This window comes from Palaemon carinicauda, chromosome 11 (genome assembly GCF_036898095.1).
Source record: "Palaemon carinicauda isolate YSFRI2023 chromosome 11, ASM3689809v2, whole genome shotgun sequence".
Taxonomy (NCBI): Eukaryota; Metazoa; Arthropoda; class Malacostraca; order Decapoda; family Palaemonidae; genus Palaemon; species Palaemon carinicauda.
Window position 1 is genome coordinate 111,608,495 of NC_090735.1, and position 22,678 is coordinate 111,631,172.

Genomic DNA, 22,678 nt, shown 5'->3' on the forward strand with positions numbered 1-22,678 from the left:
TGAGTATTCTGACTCTCAAACAAACCTATTCGTGTGAAGTAAGAATGATTTTGGTTGATATATTCTTATTCCTTTTATCTTTCTTTTCTCTCTCAAGAAGACTTTTAATCTTCTCCATTAAATTCGGGTGATCCGTTCCATAATCAAACATCATTTACAAATGTCACCACAATAACAAGGTATCACTATCATACATGAAAAACTAATTCATTCTAGCTCAGGTGTGTTCAAATGAAAATAACACTACATTCAGAATTGACATCCATACCCACCACCTTCCTTATTATCATTGCCCATTAATAATCTCTGCAATAAAACCAGTCCCTTTAAAATTTAGTGAGAAGAAGCATTCTATCGTCAGTTTGTTAAAATTCGGAACTACTTACTTTTGAATTCATAAAATCACTGTATAGCCAACCAGGCTATATTAAGATAATAAAAAACAACAAAATCTAAAATTGTTTCGTGATCCAACTCTTAAAAAACACTGATATTTCATGTTTAAACATAAAGGAAAAACTACTTCCAGTGATCAATAGCGTAAAGGAATTGCACTCGCCGTCAAATAAACAAATGAAAAATATCCAGAGGGATAGAACGGCATGGCGACGGTACGATACGGAATTGATTCAAACAATGGAGCATCCTCGTCAGCTCTCCTGAGGCCTTCATTCGCTCGCTCCACAGAAAATGCCTCAAACATGTCTTTTTCATATTTCTTGAATAGTGCCTGTTTGGGATGACAAGCATATTTGTGCTACCAAACAATCGATCTAATACTACCTACCATTAAACGGATTAACTGTGCTTCGTAGGCAACCAAAAGGTAAAAATTATGCAACACTAATATCAATCGAAATCTAACCGAGGCCCTTTTCGTCAATAGGCGTAGGAGGAGATGATGATGATGAATATCAATTAAGTCGTTCCGTAGAAGGGCACTGCAGTGAACTATTCCCTCTGTTATGCAACTGTCAAATCAATTTCTTATTTATTGCTTAGAGAATATTCCAACTGAAACTAATTATTATGTCAGTGATTGATGGCCCTGCCCAAGATAAAGACCCTAAAAATTCAGCAAAGTTTAAGCTTTAAGTTATTATGCCTAAACTACAAAAAATAAAAAAATAAAAAATAAAAAAAAAGGATAATCAAATACAAATTTAAAAATCCCTTTGAAATATCACCTCCAATACTGAACATTCTTAATGAAAAAAAACTCAAAGGGAGTTGAATTTTTTCTTTTCGTTATCAGAATTTTCTATCGTCATCCGATATATATTGACTAGCACAATTCATATCTAAAATTTAATAATTAAACGAAGGTGAATTATCATCATCGAATGGCGGCGGAAAACAGACGAGATTCCATAAAAAATTGCTTTTACATCTCAATTTTACTAATTAATTTTGAGCAGATTGAAACTAGAATCACAGCACAACTCTAGAAAAAAATTAAGCCAAATTAATAACGTCACAATTCCATTACCAGGGATAAACAACAAAATTATAAGAGAATTAAACAAATACGTTGTTTTAGGTTAAATGGCATAAAAAGGTTAAAGGATTTTGAAGTAAAGTCAGGGGAATAAAAGATGAAACAAACAACCAAAAATAAAATTAATATACTGTAAAACAAACAAAATGTAAAAAATACAGCAAATTTACATAGGAACTGTAATCCGAAGATGTAAAAATCAATAATGCAGATCGCTCAGTATTATAATGAATCAACAAATGAAGTCAAAAGTTAATTATATATATAGAAAAATATGTGGCGTTTACTATTAGTTCTATGCTCAGTCAAATAAACAATTTAACCGAATAATAAAAATGCAATGGTCCCGTTATTAACAACAATGAAAAAATCTTCGGCTTACAACAGCAGTCATAAAACTTAGGAGTCACTGACAGATCACCTTTTGCCTCGGCATTTGACCTTTTCTCCTAAAAGTCAAGGGAGATTTACCACTCGACTATTATATGCGCTAATACCCTCTGTACGCAATTCCGGGAATCTTCACTCCATTGCTACGGTGAAGGAAAAATGTACTAACAATACAAAATAAACAAGCCACTCCTAACAGAAATATTAATAAATGACCTTCAGAAAAGAGCCAGGTTAGCAGCACAACTCTTTAAATTGACACATTGTGAAAGGTCTAAACTTCAAAAATAAGTAGAGTTACATAATTAGTTATTATAGTTTCCCATAGTCTTGCTTTTTTAATTCCACATCAAGAAGATTTCAGAACTTTTATTTGCAAACGCGTAAAAGTAAAGAAATTAGTGTGTTTAATGACAAATAGGCTAAATGGCCGAATAAAATCACACAAACAACATTACTATCATTACGTTTTACATCAGTTCTTCAATTTACGGAGTTATAGACATGAAAGGAGTCCCATCCAATTTATTCTACCCTGAGAACACTCTTACTAAACTCGCTCAGCATCAATCCCCTTTTTCCCAAGATTTCCTGAGACATCATATAGGTGATCGTCTTGTCACTTCTGTATACATTTTCTAACTAAATGCTCCTCATCGCTTCTCATCACATGTCCAACCCATCTAGACACTTGAGTTAGCAGCTTTTTCTAGAGCTTCTAGACACGTCATCCATCCACCAATTCATATTTCGAAATATGATTTTTCCACCGTACTCCACTCATGAATATTAACATTCTAAGATCAGACTTTATCTAAATTTAATTAGGATTTTTGTCAGTGCACATGTTTCTGTTGCATTCAATAGCACAAGCAATGTGTACTAATCACGGGTCTTTACTCTCAACAAAAGGGACGTTTTATTTACCAGTACGCTGGCAATCACCCCATTCCATAAGTGATTACTCCAGTCTCTTACATTTTCTTAACTCCTGCTGCACTGTGAAGAGTGTCTCAAGTTAAAAGAAATGTTGTCCCTCTTTTAAGACCTGCTCATATTATCTCTCCTTCTCATTACATGCCCTGCCCATGTCCTTCTCTTTCTTACATGTTGATAGAATATCCTCTAATTTAGTTTGCTCTCGTATCTATGTCGCTCTTTTTCTGTGTCTTAGTGTTATTCCCATCATTATTCTTTCCATAGCTCTTTGAGTTACTAGCTTATGTTTTATGGCTCTGGTATGGCTCCAAGTTTCTGATGCATATGTTAATACTGGTACTACCATCTGATTAAATACTTTTATTTTTAGAGAAAGTGTAATTTTAATTTTGATATCATATTGTTTACCAAAAGCTCTCCATCACATGCTTATCCTTCTCATAATTTCGTCCTCATGTCCAGGGAAACATTGTCTGTCCTAAGTATGCATATTCATTAACAATCTCTAAAGGTTAGTCCATAACCTTTATTTGCTGTCTGCATTTTCATTGAACATTATCTTAGCTTTATTCATATCAATTTTCAGTCCTACATTTCTGCTTTCTCTATTCAAATTTTCTGGCATTTGCAATTCCTCCCAGGATTCACTAAACATAACTATGTCAAATGCAAATGTTAAGTGATTAAAGCATTCCGCACTAATGTTAATTCCTACATTTTCCCAATTTAAATTCTTAAAAACTTCTACTAAGCACACTGTGAATAAGTTAGGAGAGATGGAGGTCTCCCTCACTATCTTCATGTAGTTCCAGAATTGCTGTACTTCCCATATAGATATCTCCAAGTGCTCTAACATAAGATTCCTCTATTCCTTGTCTTTGAAAGGGTTTTCATTACTGCTGAAGTATTGACGGAATCAAAAGCTTTCTCATAGTTTATAAATGCCATATACAGATGTTTGTCATACTCGGTTAATATTTGCAGTAGCTGGTTAATTACATGGATAAGGCCACTTGTTGAAAACCCACTTCTGAAGCCTACCTGCTATCTTGGTTGATTGAACTCTATTCGGCCTAATATGATCTTTGTAAATATTCTATATATTACTGAGAGTAAACTTATTGAGCAGTAATTTTGCAGGTCTTTTGTGTCTCCCATTTTATAAATTAATATAATGATGAAGATTTTCCAAGCTGTAGGTATAGAGCTTTCTTGCAGATATTTTGTGTAAATTTCTGTGAGTTTCACTACTATGAAATCTCCTCCATCTATTATCAAATCACTTGTTAAGCACTCTTTGCCAGCTACTTTGGCTCTTTCAAGCATTTTAATGTTTTTTCCTTCTTCTACTGTTACTTTTGGTACTAGCTCAGGTATTTCATTATTTCTGTTGGCAAAGTTATATCTTATATCACTAGTGTATCATCATCAACTCCTATGGCTATTGACACAAAGGGCCTCAGTTAGATTTCACGAGTCGTCTCTATCTTCGATACTTCTCCATTCATCAACTCCTACTTTAAGCTTCATAGTCCTCAGCCATGTAGGCCTGAGTTTTCCAACTCTTCTAGTGCCTTGCGGAGCCCAACTGAACCCTTGGTGAAATAATCTCTCGTGGGGAGTGCAAAGAGCATGCCCAAATCATCTCCATCTAACACTCATTATGATCTCATCCACATATGGCACTCGAGTAATTTCTCTTATACTGTAGTTTCATTTCTAATCCTATCCTATCATTCAACTCCCAATATCCTTCTAAGGTCTTTGTTTTCGAATCTACTAAATCTATTGGAGATTGTTTCATCATCATACCATGACTCATGTCCATAGAGTAACACCAATTTCACTAAACTGATATATAGTCTGGTTTATATATGCAATTTCAGACTATTTGATTTCCAAATTTTACTTAACCTAGCCATTGTCTGATTTTTCTTTTTTAATCTTTCACTAAACTCTAATTCTAAAGACCCTGTATTGGAGATCATAGTTCCTATAAACTTAAATGATTTTACCTCATTAATCCTTTCTTCTTCCAACTCCGTTCTCATCATCTCTGTCTTTCTTTTATTTATCTTCATCCCAACCTCGTGTGATATTTCATGCATTCTAGTAAGCAAGCATTGTGGTGTTCTGCTAACAAGGACAGCATCATCAGCATACTCTAGGTCTGCTAAATTCCTATCACCAATCCAGTCCAATCCTTCTCCACCATCTCCAACTGTTCTACGCATCACAAAATCCGTGAGGAGGATAAACAACATAGGTAACACCTCATTCCCTTGGAGTAATCCTCTGTTCACTGGAACATCATTTGATAAGACTCCACTAACATTAACTTTGCACTTGCTATGCTCATGAACAGACTTAATCAAATTCACATATTTAAGAGGAATTCCATAATACCGCAGGACTCTCCACAAAATTGGCCAGTGCACACTATCAAAGTCCTTTAAATTGAAATCCTTTGCAATTTTTACCACTCTATCTCTTTTGTTGATAAGATTTCCATTTTCATCCTTTAAAGCAAATATCTGTTGGCTCCCTATTGCAAGTCTTCTTTTCATCAATTTGATGTTTCTGCCTTTCTTTAGTGCTTCCGTAATTTTGGTCTGAATGTGTTTACTAATGTCTTGGGTTTCTAAAATGTTTATAATTTTGTATAATTATGCCAATTTCATTTCACTTCTATTGGATTTTACCCCCATTTCTAGTCTTTTCTTTCTTAGGTTTTTGGTCTTTTCTGATAGTACTACTTGATCTTGTTTAGGAACATTTCCACATATCTCTGCTGATTCCAATTCAAACTTCATTAAATTACTGCAATTTCTTCTTGGCTTGCTTACATTTTATCATGAAAATGCAAGTACCAATTTTGTATTGATAAACTAAGCTCATCAGATTTTTCCCTTATTACAGTAGTGTTTATTTTCTTAAAATTCGTTTTTCTCTTCTTTAATTCCTCAGATCTAGATAAATTTTACTTCTCCCCATTCTATGATTGCGAAACTTGTTTGAAACTTACATCTTTAACTAAATTAACTTTTTCACTGGGAATAAAATCTATTTCGTCTTTCCATTTGGGCTTCACCATGTCCATTTTATATGATACTTTTTTTATTAAAAAAAAAAAAAAAAAAAAGGTGTTCATGATTTTAAGCTAATTTCTTTCGGCAAATCCTACAAGTATGTCTTCTCTGTCATTTCTTGTACCTACTGCATATTTACCTAATGCTGATTCTTCTCTCTTCTTTTGACCTACTATAGCATTGAAATCGCCCTATACAAATGTAAATTGAGTCCTATGTTTTTTTTTTTTTTTTTGTCAAAGGTATCTCTGGATCTTCATAAGTGCTTCTATTTCTTCCTCTGTATGGGATGTTATTGGTACATATATTTCAATGATCTTCAGTTTATACTTTTTTTATTTAGTTTGATAATCAATCCTGCAACTCTATCACTAATCTACAGACACACACGCATATATAATAATGTCTTGAACTGTAATAAAGAAGGAAAATGGTAACATTTTGATTTTTAGTGCAGGTGAAATCGAGGGAAAAATTACTAATTTACTAAGAAAATCAAGTAATTATCGTCTTTTGCAATTTGAAGAATAGATTTAGAAATTGAAGAGCAACCATGTAGATTTTTTAATAGTTTCTATATTCTAAAATATGGAATTACTAGTTTACCAAAACCAAACTTCCCAAAATAAGGCAATATAGGACAATACCCATACAGTGAACAATGATTTGAAGCTGTTATTAGATGGCAGTTACAGTATTTGCACTATGAAACATGTAAACTAGAAATTTTAATATACTACTTTCCTTTCTACTACCAAACATGTTGGTATGAAATAATGGATTACCAGTGGCATTGTGAAACATATGTGAAGGGTACAATTTTGATTTGCAGACAACCTGATTTTTCCATATATGTCTGGTACAAACACAAATCCCAGTTCTACGGAAGTCAACTGAGGTAAAGAAGTACTAAAGTAACTGACCTGAACTATCCAGCACTGTACAATATCATGCAAGCTGCTATTCTTACTATAAAATCTCTACAGCATAAAGTAAAGACTACTCTAAATATGATCACATCATTGATGAAGAATATGAAAGCATTGATGAATAAAACGGAAGGGACTAACCATATAGCCCCTTTTTATATTTTTTTTTTTCTTGTTTAAGCACTCTGAACATCTCTTCCAGCTTTTGTTACACATGATTCATTTAAGATTCCTTATGCTGAAGGGCTAGTTATCACAACTCTTACGGCATTAAATTTCATATTCAGACACTACTGTAGAAAAAATAATTCATCCAGCATTCCCGCATGTGCATATCATACCCTTCACGCCCATATGACAATCTAATTGAAACTGGAGATGCAGATAGTCAACAGATTATTCTTGCAATGTTCTACAGAAGCAAGAGGTCTGTTCATGATTTTTTTTTTTTTCAAATTTTCAAAGGTACACAAGGCATGTACAGAATAGTTGCCCCATTACTTTAGAGAAATAAAAAGTTACCCTTACAAGGAAAAGTGTACTTATGACCAGTACACGTATTTGAAAAATAAATTGGAAAGACATAGTACTCAGAAGAAACATTATCAAAAACCATTAAGAACCCCCATCACCCTGATAAATTACAATTCCGGAAACTTGCTAAAATAACAAAATACCCAACAAAATGTTCCTACAGCTTTAACAACAAATATCAAATGCATATGGCATTTCCCATCATCTCTAGATATATGAAGCACTACAAACAATGCATAATTTCATGACAGCGCTGTACTATATTTGATAGTCAATTATTCAAAATCAATATGCATTGTCACTCAAATTGAACGAAGGATTATGAGCATGATACAGTTTAAGTACCAGATAACAAGTATCTGGCTTTACTGTTGTTTAATTTCATGCAAAACTGTATTCAATATCAGTGATGCTCCCGGCTCTACAAATTCTATTTACTGTTGTAAGCCACTACTGTGGTGTTGTCGCTCATCACCACCACTGAGCGGCCCACCAGGAACTGATGGAACTGTTAAAGGGCCAGAAAGATGGCCTTCACCTCTAAGAGATTTATATGGAGGTCCTATTCGGACTGACCAGAGGCCTGAGGCCATGTGGTGCAGCACGTGGACCCTCTACCCTTCTTTTGACGCGTCAGAAAAACAGCATCAATTCCAGGAGAACGAGATCTACGCCCCTTCGCAGATTCTCGTTGGCCACCCACCAATTGAGGTCCGTCCGTTCCTCTGGTTCCATGGGGATCAGAATGTCCGGGAAATCAAAAACCTGATTCCAATTAGACTTTAGTCCCCACTGGAGGGATCGAATCCTGAGGTGGCCATTGGGAACTAGACGGGCGAGGGATGATAGGTGTACAAGGAGACAACCACTTCTAGGCTAGGAGCTCTTATCATCTGAGAAAAGATCTTGCGACCTTCCTTAGCCTGATTATCCTGACGTCTGATGGGAAGGCTTTGTGGAGATTGGTGTCTAAAATCATTCCCAGGTACACCAGTCTCTGAGTGGGAAGCAGGGATGACTTCTCGACGTTTACCATGATCCCCAAATCTTGGTAAAGCCTCAGAAGTTTGTCTCGGTGCTGAAGAAGGGATCCAACTGAGTCTGCTAGGATCAACCAGTCGTCCAGATAATGGAGGAGACGGATGCCGATCCTGTAAGCCCACGATGATACTAGAGCGAACACTCAGGTGAAGACTTGGAATGCTGTGGAAAGATCGAAGTACAGTACCCTTAACTGGTATTTCCTGTTGTCTAGGCTTAATCTTAGATACTTCTTTGAAGACAGATGGATTGGGATCTGGAAGTACTGTATGGGTCCTTTAGGTCCAGTGTGCACATGAAGTCCTGTGGTCTTACCACTTGTCTGACCGTGTCTGCCGTCTCCATGCTGAACGAAGTCTGTTTGACAAACTTGTTCAGAGCTGAGAAGTCTATGATTGGTTTCCAGCATCTAGACGCTTTTTTCACAAGAAAGAGTCGACTGAAGGAGCCTGGGGAGTGGTCGAGGACCTTCTGGAGAGTGCCCTTCTTCAACATGGTCTGGACTTCTGCCCAGAAGGCCAGTCCCTTTGCTGATCCCATCGCAAAGGAGTCTATCGTCACTGAATGTGATCAGAAAGTGCAGAAAACTAGTCAGTATGTAAAACGAACAAATCAAGGAGACTGTCCTGGGATCGACCCCGAGCTGCTTTTACCTGTCCCACCAGCTTTGTAAGCATCCTCCTACTGGTGGACGAGCAGGGAGATTGCCTATCCTAGCATTTGTGGCTGGGGCCGCTCCCTCTAGGATGTATTCCTTCCCCGGAGGACTTTGTGTCTTTCTTGTCCTTGGTAAGAAAGGGCTTCTTTGACACCTCTTTCTTCGCTGCTGATTTGCTTGTTGAGGCTTTGGAGTAGTTGGGCTGTGGAGGAACTGGTGGTCTGTAAGGCCAGGATGTTAAGGCCCTATGGAGAAGGGAGTCCTAGTGGGACTTCCTGCACCTCTCTGCAGCCTGCTCAACGTCCTTAGGCTCGAACAAAGAGGAACCCTCTTAAGAGGAGTACCTGAACTTTGTAATCTTGGGGTTAGAGACTTAGTGATGGAACCTCTCAGGTACAGTACCAAGTCCCTGTATTTGAGGATGGTGTTGAACCACAAGTTCACCTATTGGTGGGCAAGGAACATGATAGTTCGGGTACCCGAGACGAGGGTTTCCATTGCCCTCCTGGTACTTTCTTTGGAAAAGTCCCGAGTTTCTCCTGCTTCAAAGAGACCTTCAAAGGAGAAAAGTCCCGCTTAGACATCCTCTTATGCCTACGTCCAAACCTTTCCCAATGGGAGGCACACCACTCCCAGCATTCATTACACTTATCAAACTCATTACACCGTTGGCCCTTGCAGACCGGGCAAAGGGTGTGAGGAGCAGTTGCGGCCTTCAAGACCAGGGCAGGTAGGCATGGCCGCAGGAAAGCGCCGACATACACATATTGGAAAAAGAAAGCAAAAAAGATTAATGGCAGTCCAAAAATGCGAGGAGGAAGAGCAGCAACAACCATTCTCCATCCGAGCAAAAGGCAAATTGAAGCAGTCACAGGTGTGTGAATGAGAGGGGTAGCTAGCTAATGCCCTACCCCCAATAACTAGCAGGATGGGTAGTTAACTCTCGCTAAATTTTGAAGGGTCGTCCTTCAGCTTAGCCGAAAGTAATATCCCTAAAAATAGCATAGATTTGAATTCCAGTTACGGAACAACTACTCCTTGGCAAAGGTTGGAGTCTTGCATCCACCGTCCCAAGTCTTTTTTGCGCAATGATCCTATCGAAACACATGTTTCCGGAGGATCCCTGCACTGAGACCATAGGGTCTTCCATTGCCACTAGAGTGGCTAAATAGGGAGGCAACCATTGGGAACTAAACAGTCCAAGGGCGGTAGGAGTCCCAACAGTCATTGTCGCCAATGGGCTGGAAGCACATTCTGTACGAGATAGAGTTGGGCCACTTCCTTAAACTTAATGATTTTGCCGTGCAATGGAGAGATCTTTCCCAGTTATGATGGGTGTGCATAACAGATGTCATAATATTTTCTTACCTTATGAAAGGAAGAGCAAGTAATCTTGATGAATTGCCACCCCCAAGGGGTTCCTTCCTTGCAGAGGTTTGTGGCTAGCCCTCCCTCTGTAGTGAGCCAGCTGCCAACTTAGACCAAGAAATCACTAACATGGGTCTAGGGGTGCGATAGAGCAAGCCTAGGGTCCCATTTATCCTTTGGGGAAGAAATAGGCAGATTTACCAAGGCAATTGACCGTGCAAGGGACAAAACCTAAAGTAATAATGAATCCTGTAAACCCTCCTCCTCTGATTGATGAGATTAGAGAAACTTTCAAAGAACTCAAACTTGGAAAGAGTCCAGGAAACGATCAGGTCACAGCCAAAATGATAAAGAATGGAGATGAGAACGTCGAGATATTCTACCACAGGCTCTGCAAAAAAATCTGGATCAAAAACAAATGGCCAGACGATTGGGGGGAGTCAGTCTTTGTCCCCATCTCTAAGAAAGGTGACACCCTCAAATGCAGCAATAATAGGACAATCTCCCTCATCAGTCACAGTAGCAAAATTCTTTTGAAAATCATGGCTAAGAGAATGGCAAACAAACTGAACGAAGAAATCGCTGACGAACAAGCAGGATTCCATCCTGGGAAAGGCACCAATGACCAAATCATGAATCTCAAGATGATCCTTGAAAAAAAAAACAGAGAACGAGGAATCAACGTATTCCTTTGTTTTATTGACTACGCTAAAGCCTTTAATACAGTTGCACATGACATCTTATGGAACAACATGTACTCTATGGGTTTTCCATCTCATGTCATCTCACTTCTGAAAGCACTGTACAATCAACAGAAAGCAGCAGTGCGAACATCTTATGGCCTAATTGATTGGTTTAACATCGGACAAGGTGTCAGACAAGGATGCATTGTTTCTCCCCACCTCTTTAACATCTACTCGGAAACCATAATGAGAAATGCGCTTGAAGACTACGAAGGAGGCATAACTGTTGGAGGACAAAAGATCACTAATCTCAGATATGCCGACAATGTGGTTTTAATCGCTGGAAGTATGGAGGACCTTCAAACATTAGTATCAAAAGTAAAAGCTGAGAGTGAAAAAGTGGGACTGTACCTATATGCTAAGAAAACAAAGGTCATGAAGTGTCAAAAAGCCCTGTCTGATCAAGAAATCCTACTAGACGGAGTTGCCCTAGATAATGTCACTGAATTTACTTACCTCGGAGCAACTTTCACCAATAATGGAGACGGCTCCCAAGAGATCAAAAGAAGAATTGGTATTGCAAAGAATGCAACCATCGCACTAAGCAATGTGTGGAAAGACAGACATATCACTCTAAACACAAAGAAGCAGCTTCTCAAATCACTTGTTTTCCCCATCGCATCATATGGCTCAGAATGTTGGGTTTTAAAAGCTACAGATCGGAAAAGATTAGAAAGTTTTGAACTATGGTGTTACAGAAGAGTCCTTAGGATAAGCTGGAGTGAAAAAAAGACTAACGTGGAAGTTCTACAAAAGATCAATATCGAAAAAAGATTACTTGACGTTTTGGATGAAAGAAAACTAACTTTTATTGGACACCAGGTTCGGAAACACAATACTCTGGAAAGAACGCTACTAATTGGATCAGTCTATGATACAAGAACGAGAGGAAGGCCTAAAACTAGATTGAGTGACAATATCAAGGAGATGTGCGGGCTAACGATGGTGGAGTTGGAAAGGAAGGCTCAAGACCGGAATGAATGGAGAAGTTTTGTGCAGAGGGCCACGGCCGTTCGACATCGAACACCCCGTACTTGATGATGATGTAAACCCTATGCAATGGAGCGAGTTTCAGGGCTGGTAGGTGCATGCAGTGCACCTTCTGAATATTAATGATTGCTGTCGTATGCAGCACCTGACCCCCAACTGAAACTCAGCTAAGCCAGGGATGGGTCACAGTCACCATAGTGAGCCTCAGAAAGGGAACGAGGCCTGGGAGGAGTTTCCCAGTGAGTAGGAGCTGAAGCAGGGGTAGCTGTATGGGAGCGTGCTAAAAGCTAGTGCACGCCTCCTGGAGAAGGCATGACCAGCCGACGCTTAAGCCGCCTCTGAGACACGTAAAAAAGATATAGGCTAAGATCCTTCCACATAAGGTCTAGGCCTAATCCAGAGACACGTGACAGATTGGTACTCGAGAGAGAACTGATTGACTCAAGGTGTGAGACGAGGTATAGGCGCAGAAGTGGCGGCGGGAGCATGGAAGGGTGTTACTGTGCTGCTGCTTGATGAGTGTGAAGTTAGGTTGAGGGGAAGGGATATGGAATGGTAAGCCAACATCCCCACCTCAACAGGAAAAATACCTTGCAGCGGCTGGTACAATGGGTGCCTGTTCTGCAATTGGCTACCATGGTGTAGTGACAAGGAACCCACTGAGTTTAAGGGAGGAGGGTGCAAGCACTTCCCCCACTCACTCAAAAGAGCTAGACCGTGCTAGCAATGAATCACAAGCACACTAGCAAGAAAATTCGAGGTGTACTTTTTTAAAAAGGACAGCCACTTGCTAGCGAGGGAGTCCTAAGTGAGCATGCTTCCCTGTTTACCCTGGAGGACTAGTGAGAGGGACAACCTGCAGAACCTCTGTATGAGGAACTGCTAAGGAAGAAGAGGCTTGGGGCATAGGGCTGGAGAGAAGAGAGACCCTTTCCTCGGCACAGGAAGGGAATAAGTCTAGGCCAATCCCGGAAGAAGCAAACAAGGTTCCTGCTGTGAGCCGTGCTTTAACTCATCCCCCGGAAGCCGATCCTTTGAGGGGAATCCTGAAACTTCCAAGGTAGGGTACAGCTCACAAAGCCCATCGTAGAGGACTTCTCACGGGAGAAAAGCCCCATTGCTTTTCAGGAGAAGTAACGGAGTTTTCTCAACCTGAAAGTCGCACAGGAGAAAAGTACATCCCTCTCATTTGTTTGTCCGGCAGAGGAGACCAAACGAGCAGAGACAGAAGGGAGGGGGTGACCAAAGTAGAAGAGGAAAGTCTGGGAGACACTCTTTCGACTTCTTTCATCTTTGCTGGAACCGTTCCCACTGGGAGGATGGCTGCTCCCGACACTTGTCGCAGGGAGACTCCTCTTGAAGGAGCGTCCTCTGCGTGATGGTCAGTGCTAATGAGGATCCATCCCAAAGAAAGAATGGAATGTGTCACATAGCCAGTCGTGCCTGGGCAAAACTGAATGATGTTTTCTCAGAAAACTATGCATTCATCCCCAAAACAATGAAAGAAACTTTGAACTGCCAAAAGCAAAGAAACAGAGGCAGAGGAATATGTGTACTCTTTCCTGAGGCTAATCAAAAAGTGGTTAAACAAGTCGGTTGCAGGGGTACTCTCCCGCTACGCCGCTGACCCCATGCTTCTGCTGGGGGTTGGCTGCCACCTTGCTCAAAGTTGATATAGCCTGAACACAAACTCACTCTGATGAATCTCATAAAAGTAAAGAACAAGGGTTTGTCTTCAGGTTTCAACAAATCTGTAGCTTGTCATTGTGCTTCAGTGTGAATTGTTAATCCACTTAAAAGTATTTTCTTCCCTTGTGCAAAGAGTAATACCGTATATGAAACCATTTTTATGATTGATTCTTAAAGTATATCACGATAGTATAAATTCACTTATATCTAATTACTGCTCAAGTGGCCATTTCAAAATGATATAGAGTATTTTGGAAACTTTTAATAGTTATCTCGAGAAAACTTTTCCTTAAATAATTTGTTAATATGTTCTAAAATATGTTTACCAATATCCACAGTTTATGTAATTTAATCGTTAATTATGCCTCAATACATTGCTGGTCAGATCAGCTAACCAATGATATGCAAATTATGTAAATGCTCCAACAATGATTCAAACAAAAGCCCAAATCAATAAAAAATGCAAATGTATCTACTTCGGAATATTGATGCTTAAAAAAATAATGGAAGATTCATTACTGTTTCTTCAAGAAATTTGTAATGCTGATATTAGTACCTGACTGCTTGTTCAGCTTTGACAAAAAGACTAAAAGCTTTTAAAAAATAAAGGCTTGGTCTAGATCCATACGGAAAAAAAGATAGAGTACCTACACCCTCAAAGCACACTTGCAAGAGACGGTTATAAAATCATAAACATTGACTACTAACTTCATAAAGTTATATCGATAGTCAACAAGATGCTCATATCAACAAACAGTTAGAAGTGTATGATATTGTGAAAAGTAAACCCTATAAATTTTATCAAAAGTTTTCTTTAAAATTTTGGGGATATACTGTAAGGGAAATAGTCATCAACAGCTTCAAAATAGTTTCATGTTCGATAAATCTTATATTTTTATTACCTTTATTTTCACTTACCTTAATTATTATAATAGATTAAATATCTTATCAAAACCTACATTTCTTATTCTAGGATGGTAAATGAAATGATGGGTAGGAGTAGATAAAATGTGATGAGATACTAAGAATAAAATACCTCCAAAAAATATATGAATCAAAAGTAAAGATTCAGTACAACATCTACTACATTAAAAAATGGGTAATACTTTTATTGAATATCAATTTTATTTTACATTTACTTTTCTTTTGATTACTAAAATTTTAGAGGCAGATCTTTGTCATGTGTACGATGATTCGACAAGCTGCTAACAAGTGTTCTATGTGGGTGTATCGAGAGATTAATGTTATGTTCAGCTTTTCTGTAACATGACATCCTTTACACTTACCTTATCGGAGTCTGTGTTTGAAGAGGAATATGATGCTAGAGAGTTGCGGTCAGTGTTCTCTGCATTATCATCTATGGAATCTTCCAAGTCCCTGTAGCAGAAAATTTGCACACATCAAAAATAAAGATCATGAGTATGATTTGTATAGATTATAATATATAAAGCAATTGCATTGATACTTCTTGTATCCCTTAATGACAAGAGATTGTATAATACTTTAAGGCTTCAATAAAGAATTAAACTACCTTACCTGCTAGCACGATTTTGTTTGGGGGTCTTAGCAGGAGATTTGGCAATATTAGGCAAAGCTGAGCTTAGGTAAGTTTCCTGGATGACTTCTCTCAGTTTTCTCACCCAAGTCTGCTTCAACTCCAATGTGTTAGCTCTCAAAATCATCTGCAGCCATAAATTAAGACATTTACAAATCACACCTCAAATAATCTAAATACATTGTTAACAAACAGAAAAAACAATGCCATCTATTTGAGTCAACAATAACAAGCTAAAAATTATTTAAGGATACTGCCTGAGCATTATAACATTAATGTGTAGATAACATAAAAGATTATAAAACAACATAAAAAATGTCTGATTGTTTACCTTGCCATCACTAACTCCTGTTCTTGCTATCCAAACAGCAAATTTGCACTCATCTCCTTCTATGTGCTCTGTTACTCCTAGCTCGGAAGTAACAAGACGTTGTTTATATACATATTTAGTTTTATTTCCGCCTGGATCACGTACTTCTTTAGAAAATAACAAGTACAAGTCAAAGAGGAATATGTGACGATCACGGCCTTTCCTGATGAGCTGACGAGGATCCCAAACCTAAAATATCCAATAGATAATTACTGTATATCATTAAATCAATGACTAACTTTGTCACAATTTCAAATATCTTGTGTCTTCAAAAGATATTCTCATCTGAAAAAACACAAAGGGATCTACCAACAACACAAAACCTAAGCGTTAAAAATGTCTAAAGAAATCCAAATAACCTCATTCAGTTCATTATTAGCTTCTCACCCTCATAAGGAAAAAATCCTGTGGGCTCTATCATTTACTTTCAAAATTATATCATCATATTTCATTAATACACCAATGATAAAATGCACTCAAACTACCGGTAATTGGATGTCTATTTTCTCCATATGATTTTAAATACATTTAAAATTTTCTCAGAGTATGTAGTTGAACACAAGTCTCATGTTCCATGAATGAATGGTAATAAATCTGCAATTCACTTTCAATTGATTTTAAAGGTGCACATTAAAGTATACATTTCATAATCCTTCTGTTCCATATATTTTAGAGTTAATCAGTAATTTTTAGGAATGTTATCAAAGTAATAAAATCCTAGCACCAGAATAAAAGATCCCCAAGATTCTTATAAATCAAGATTCTGAAGTTTATAATCATGGTAGACATTTATTCACTTAATACTTCCCAAATCTAGAATTATGAAGAAAATTGACAGTTTTACTGCTCTTTGCTCTCCACTACCTTGACCAACAAATTGAAAGTTACCTTATAAAAACTATAGCATGCAATGTGTCTGATATTTGAGTATTAATAACAGACAGTGTCTTTATGTGCTTCAAGTACCAATTTATTTAGGCTTGGTTGACAGCTATCATAAAAGATGGATTTTTAAATCATTTTTTTTCAAGTTAGTCACCTACTATTTGATATTCGTAATATTGTATCACATGAAAGCTCTCTTTCTCCCCAGACAAAGAGCATGCACATCCTGATAATCAAGAGTTTAGGCAATGAAGAGGAATAACAAAACACCAGTTCCCAAATGAAGTGATGAGGTACTAACATGAGAATAAGATAACCTTTTAAACTAACCCAATCTACTAGGATTGCCCTCATTGCTCTTATCATGGACCACGGTTGGAATAGGCTAATTTCTGGAGAAAAGGTTTGCATCAGAACAAAAGCTAATTTCTGGGGAAAATAATTAAGTTTGAATTTCTCAATAAGAAGTAGCACACTAAAAACAATGCTTGAACAAGAAAAACATTTCAAAGTGACCAAATAAGGGCAGTGATGATCCTGGATACTAAACACTAGACTATGTTTGACAAAGACATCAATAGTACTGCCAATGCTATACTGATGATCCGGATACTTTGGATGAGAGGGAATACTGATGATATCCTATGCCTGACTTGCCCTAGTTAAGTAAGATCTGTAGCACTCCACCAATTCCTTGAGTTTTATGTATGACAACGATTGGGTTAAAAAGAATTTCATTACCCTCCTCCATACCTTAAGGAATGGTATCATCACATTTCAGCAGTAACAATCATCTATGAGAGTATCTTCAACAATTTCTTCTGGGTGGGTAAAAATCCCCATTGAAGCTTCAAATCCATTGCCCTCAGGTCATTTATGCAATATCCAGAAGTCAGTACATCATCTGCACTCACTGTTCATGTGTCAGACCTCTCGGCATTTTATATGGCGTCACCTAAATTTTCGGACGCCTCTCTTAGTCTATGCCTCTTACATTATTGACCAAAGACATCTCTATGACCTTAGGAGACATAATATCTTACCTCCTATGACTGACCACAGAATAATTTCTATGAGAGAGAGAGAGAGAGAGAGAGAGAGAGAGAGAGAGAGAGAGAGAGAGAGAGAGAGAGAGAGAGAGAGAGAGAGAGAGAGAGAGAGAGAGAGAGAGAGAGAGATATATATATATATATATATATATATATATATATATATATATATATATATATATATATATATATATATATATATATATATATATATATATATATATATATTGTACTTGAAAGAATAAAACTAAGTTTCATACTCTCCTCAGAACAACTCTTAAATCAGTTCTTTAAAATTACTCATGTGTTTAAAAGAAACTTTATGGAAGAAAGCTAATGATGAGTTAGGGCACACATCTATATACAAGGCATTTCCCCCAATTTTGAGGGGGTAGCCAACATCAAACAAATTAAAAAAAAAAAAAGGGAGCCTTTCCTCTCTACACTCCTCCAAGCCTGACAAGGGACTCAACCGAGTTCGGCTGGTAATGCTAGGGTGCCACAGCCCACCCTCCCCCGTTATCTACCACAGATGAAGCTTCATAATGCTGAATCCCCTACTGCTGCTACCTTCGCCGTCATCCAAGGCAACCGGAAGGAGCAGCAGGGCCTATCAGAACTGTGTCACAATTGCTCGCCATTCATTCCTCTTTCTAGCACGCTCTCTTGCCTCTCTCACATTTACCCTCCTATCACCCAGAGCTTTCTTCACTCCACCAACCACCCAAACCTTGGCCTTCCTCTTATCCTTCTCCCATCAACGCTTCCATTTATCACCTTCTTTAGCAGACAGCCATTTTCCATTCTCTCAATATGGCCAAACCACCTCAACACATTCATATCCACTCTAGCTGCTAAATCATTTCTTACACCCGTTCTCATCCTCACTACTTCGTTCCTAACCCTATCTACTTGACATACACCAACCATACTCTTCAGACACTTTATCTCAAACACATTCAATTTCTGTCTCTCCGTCACTTTCATTCCCCACAACTCTGTTCCATACATCACAGTTGGTACAACCACCTTCTGATACATTAGTCTTTTTACATTCATGCCTAACCCTCTGTTCTTTACCACTCCCATCACTGGCCCCAACAATTTGCCTCCTTCATTCACTCTCTGGCGTACATCTGCTTCCACTCCACCATTTGCTCCCACAACAGACCCCAAGTACTTAAAATGATCTACTTCAAGTAACTCTCCATTCAACATGACATTCAACCTTGCACCACCTTCCCTTCTCGTACGTCTCATAACCTTAATCTTACCCACATTAACTCTCAACTTCCTTCTCTCACATACCCTTCCAAATTCTATCACTAATCGGCCAAGCTTCTCTTCTGCGTCTGCAACCAGTACAGTATCATCCGCAAAAACAACAACTGATTTACCTCCCATTCATGATCATTCTCATCTATCAGTTTCAATCCTCATCCATGTACTCGAGCATTCACCTCTCTGAACCACTCCATCAACATACAAATTAAACAACCATGGCGACATCACACATCCCTGTATCAGCCCCAATCTCACCGGAAACCAATCGCTCACTTCGTTTTCTATCCTAACACATGCTTTACTACCTTTGTTGAAACTTTTCACTGCTTGCAACAACCTTCCACCAATTCCATATACCCTCATCACATTCCACATCGCTTCCCTATCAACTCTATCATACGCTTTCTCCAGATCCATAAACGCAACATACACCTCCTTACCTTTTGCTAAATATTTCTTGCATATCTGCCTAACTGTAAAAATCTGATTCATACATCTGCCTCTTCTAAAACCACCCTGTACTTCTAAGATTGCATTCTCTGTTTTAACCTTAATCCTATTAATTAGTACTCTACCATACACTTTTCCAACCACACTCAACAAACTAATACCTCTTGAATTACAACACTTATGCACATCTCCCTTACCCTTATATACTGGTACAATACATGCACAAACCCAATCTACTGGTATCATTGACAACATAAAACACAAATCAAACAATCTCACCAACCATTCAAGTACAGTCACACCCCCTTCCTTCAACATCTCAGCTTTCACACCATCCATACCAGGTGCTTTTCCTATTCTCATTTCATCTAGTGCTCTCCTCACTTCCTCTATCGTAATCTATCTTCCATTTTCATCTCCCATCACTGGCACCTCAACACCTGCAACAGCAATTATATCTGCCTCCCTATTATCCTCAACTTTCAGTAAACTTTCAAAATATTCCACCCACCTTTTCCTTGTCTCCTCTCCTTTTAACAACCTTCCATTTCCATCTTTCACTGTCTCTTCAATTCTCAAACCACCCTTCCTTACTCTCTTCACTTCTTATTCTCTTTATATAAACGACCCAATCCCAGACCCTACCTCAGGTCAGCCGCCCTCTTTGCCTCAGTTACCTTGTGCTTTACTTCCACATTTTTCTCTCTATACCTTTCATACTTCTCTACACTATTACTCCGTAGCCATTCTTCAAATGCCCTCTTTTTCTCTTCCACTTTTACCCTTACTCCTTCATGCCACCATTACCCTTCCTCATGCTGCCTCCAACAATCTTCTTGCCACACACATCACTTGCAATCCCTACAAACTTTTCTTTTACTAACTTCCACTCCTCCTCTAAATCACCAGTTTCTCTCACTTTCACTCTATCATATGTCACTTTCAACCTTTCTTGATATTCACTTTTCACTTCAGGTTTTACTAACTGTTCAACCCTCACTAGCTCCCTTTTACATCGCCCCACTCCATTCCCCCACTCTTTTGCTACAACTAATTTTCCTTCCACCAAAAAATGATCAAACATACCGTTAGCCATACCCCTAAACACATGCACGTCTTTCAATCTTCCAAACATTCTTCTAGTTATCAACACATAATCCATTTAAGCCCTTTCTACCACTCTTCCATTTGCCACTCTTACCCATGTATACTTGTTTTTGTCTTTCATTTTGAAAAAGCTAGAACTTATCACCATCTCTTGCTCAACACACACATCTACCGGTCTCTCACTACTCATTTTCACCTGGTACGCTACACTTCCCAATAACACCTTCTATGTACCTCTTCAGCACCCACTCTACCATTTAAGTCACCCATGAAAACTACATAATATCAGATAAAAATGCAACAAATCTGGAGGCATCGGAATCTACAAGTAGTTTTCATAAATTTCATATACTGAAGTAGCAAGCTTGCCATGCATTCACACGGTTGACAGATCACGTTCTGCTTGGACCAGCGAGTTTAAACTGTTTACTGGAAAAGTTAATTACAGTAGGTGGGCACCATGGTGGGGGTTGGACTTGATTAGGTGACATTCTAATAACATCTCATTCCATTAAATCAGAACTGAAACTCATTAACTTTAACTTTAAAGTTCAATAATTAAACAAGACAACTAACATCAGTTACCTAACATAATCATAAAAAAAAAATCTTTTTTTACCTGAAAAGTGTCCTGAAGTATGACCTCTCCTAAGGAATCAGGAGGAACATCACAGCCTTCAAGCATGGAGAGGTGAAGAGCATCATTTGCTTTCTTTGGAACATTCTGCATCACCTCAAGACCATCCTTAATTTCTCCCTGATTTTCATCTTCACAACAGGACAACAATTCTTTTAAGAGTAACTGGTATTTGGTAATGCGCTGTACAGGTTTAATAAGGTATGCTGGAATTGGATGTTCAACATTGTGTTTACGCTGCATTTCCTCATAAAAAGTGCCAGCATGGTTTACTAGAACACGATTAGATTCGGGTTGTGCTTTACAGTACCTAACATATACATCAAACTGCGCCGCCCATGTAACAAAGCAATGACCAACATCCTCAGGCATACACTGATATTTTTCAATCTCTTGGAGAAAAATATTTTTGTGGAATTTCAAAATATCTTCCATATTGCAAAATATAACACCATCTTTTCCTTGGAGACCAGCCGGAGCGGTTGGCTGACGTGTCTCAAATAAGTAAGTTCTAGTACACACTTCAAGGTCTTTTACATACACTCTTTCTGTCTGCAACAATTCCCTCATGATAAGCTCTTTTTTTCTAGCAGATTTTCTCTTTTCTTCACTAATTTCTTTATTTGCTACAACTGCCACAGATACTACACTTTGTACTTTGTTTTCTAATGAAGGATCACTATGACGGTCTAGAGACAAGGATGCTTTACTATCTTCACTTTGAATGCCCAAACGGCTTTCTAACTGCATACGATATCTGTCCATACGACCTGAAAAATTCTTATATGCCAAATCAACTTTTGCAACCCAGTCTTTAATTGAAGAGGCATGAGCATGTCCTTTTTCAACAAGAGAATCTGCTAATAACAACAACAACTTCACACGCTCTCTAGTGTCCTTTGCGGTTCCTTTAAACTCATTATGTTCCTTTAACAGTTTTTCTGTTTCTTCTCTGGTTTCCCCAAGATTTGTATGAGTGGACAAGTACATCTCACCAGTTTCCATAATCCAATCAAGAGCCTGATTGGCTGAACCCTCAAACAAAACAAACTGCTGACACTGATCTAATTTCTTTTTCTTCTGTGTCCAGTGTTCTAAAACTTTGTTTTCTTGAGCCATTAGATTTTCTAAAATATCCCTAACTTTTGCTTCAGGTCCTCTAAGGCCAACATCACCCTTTAAACTATAATAATTCTGAGATCTATTTGTATATTTTAGGAAGGTTTCAGCAGTACGCCTAGCAAGCGTACATGCTTTCAGGAATCCCTCTTTTTGTTCCTGGTGTTTGTTTATGTGGAGAGTAATTGATGCTGCCCTATCAGATGCAGGCTGTCCTCCTGGACCAGTTCCTTGCTGCTGCTGATCTGATTTTTGCTGAGACTGCTGAGATTGCTGTTGTTCCCCTTGAACAGCAGTAGCACCTGGAACTGCAACCTCTTTTTGACACCAGTCTTCATCTCTACGATAATCTCT

At 38.3% G+C, this 22,678-nt stretch overlaps 1 protein-coding gene across 1 annotated transcript in view; it reads right to left on the reverse strand.

The window, feature by feature from the left end:
* The window catches only part of trio (trio Rho guanine nucleotide exchange factor), a 979,236-nt gene that overhangs the window by 868,553 nt on the left and 88,005 nt on the right, over positions 1-22,678 (reverse strand). The window contains exons 21-24 of the mRNA XM_068383253.1: positions 21,188-22,678; positions 15,755-15,982; positions 15,405-15,550; positions 15,155-15,245 (exon numbers count right to left, since the gene is read on the reverse strand). The exon at positions 21,188-22,678 is cut by the window's right edge and continues 76 nt beyond it. Coding sequence (XP_068239354.1) covers positions 15,155-15,245; positions 15,405-15,550; positions 15,755-15,982; positions 21,188-22,678 — 1,956 coding nt within the window. The remainder of the gene's footprint in view (positions 1-15,154; positions 15,246-15,404; positions 15,551-15,754; positions 15,983-21,187) is intronic.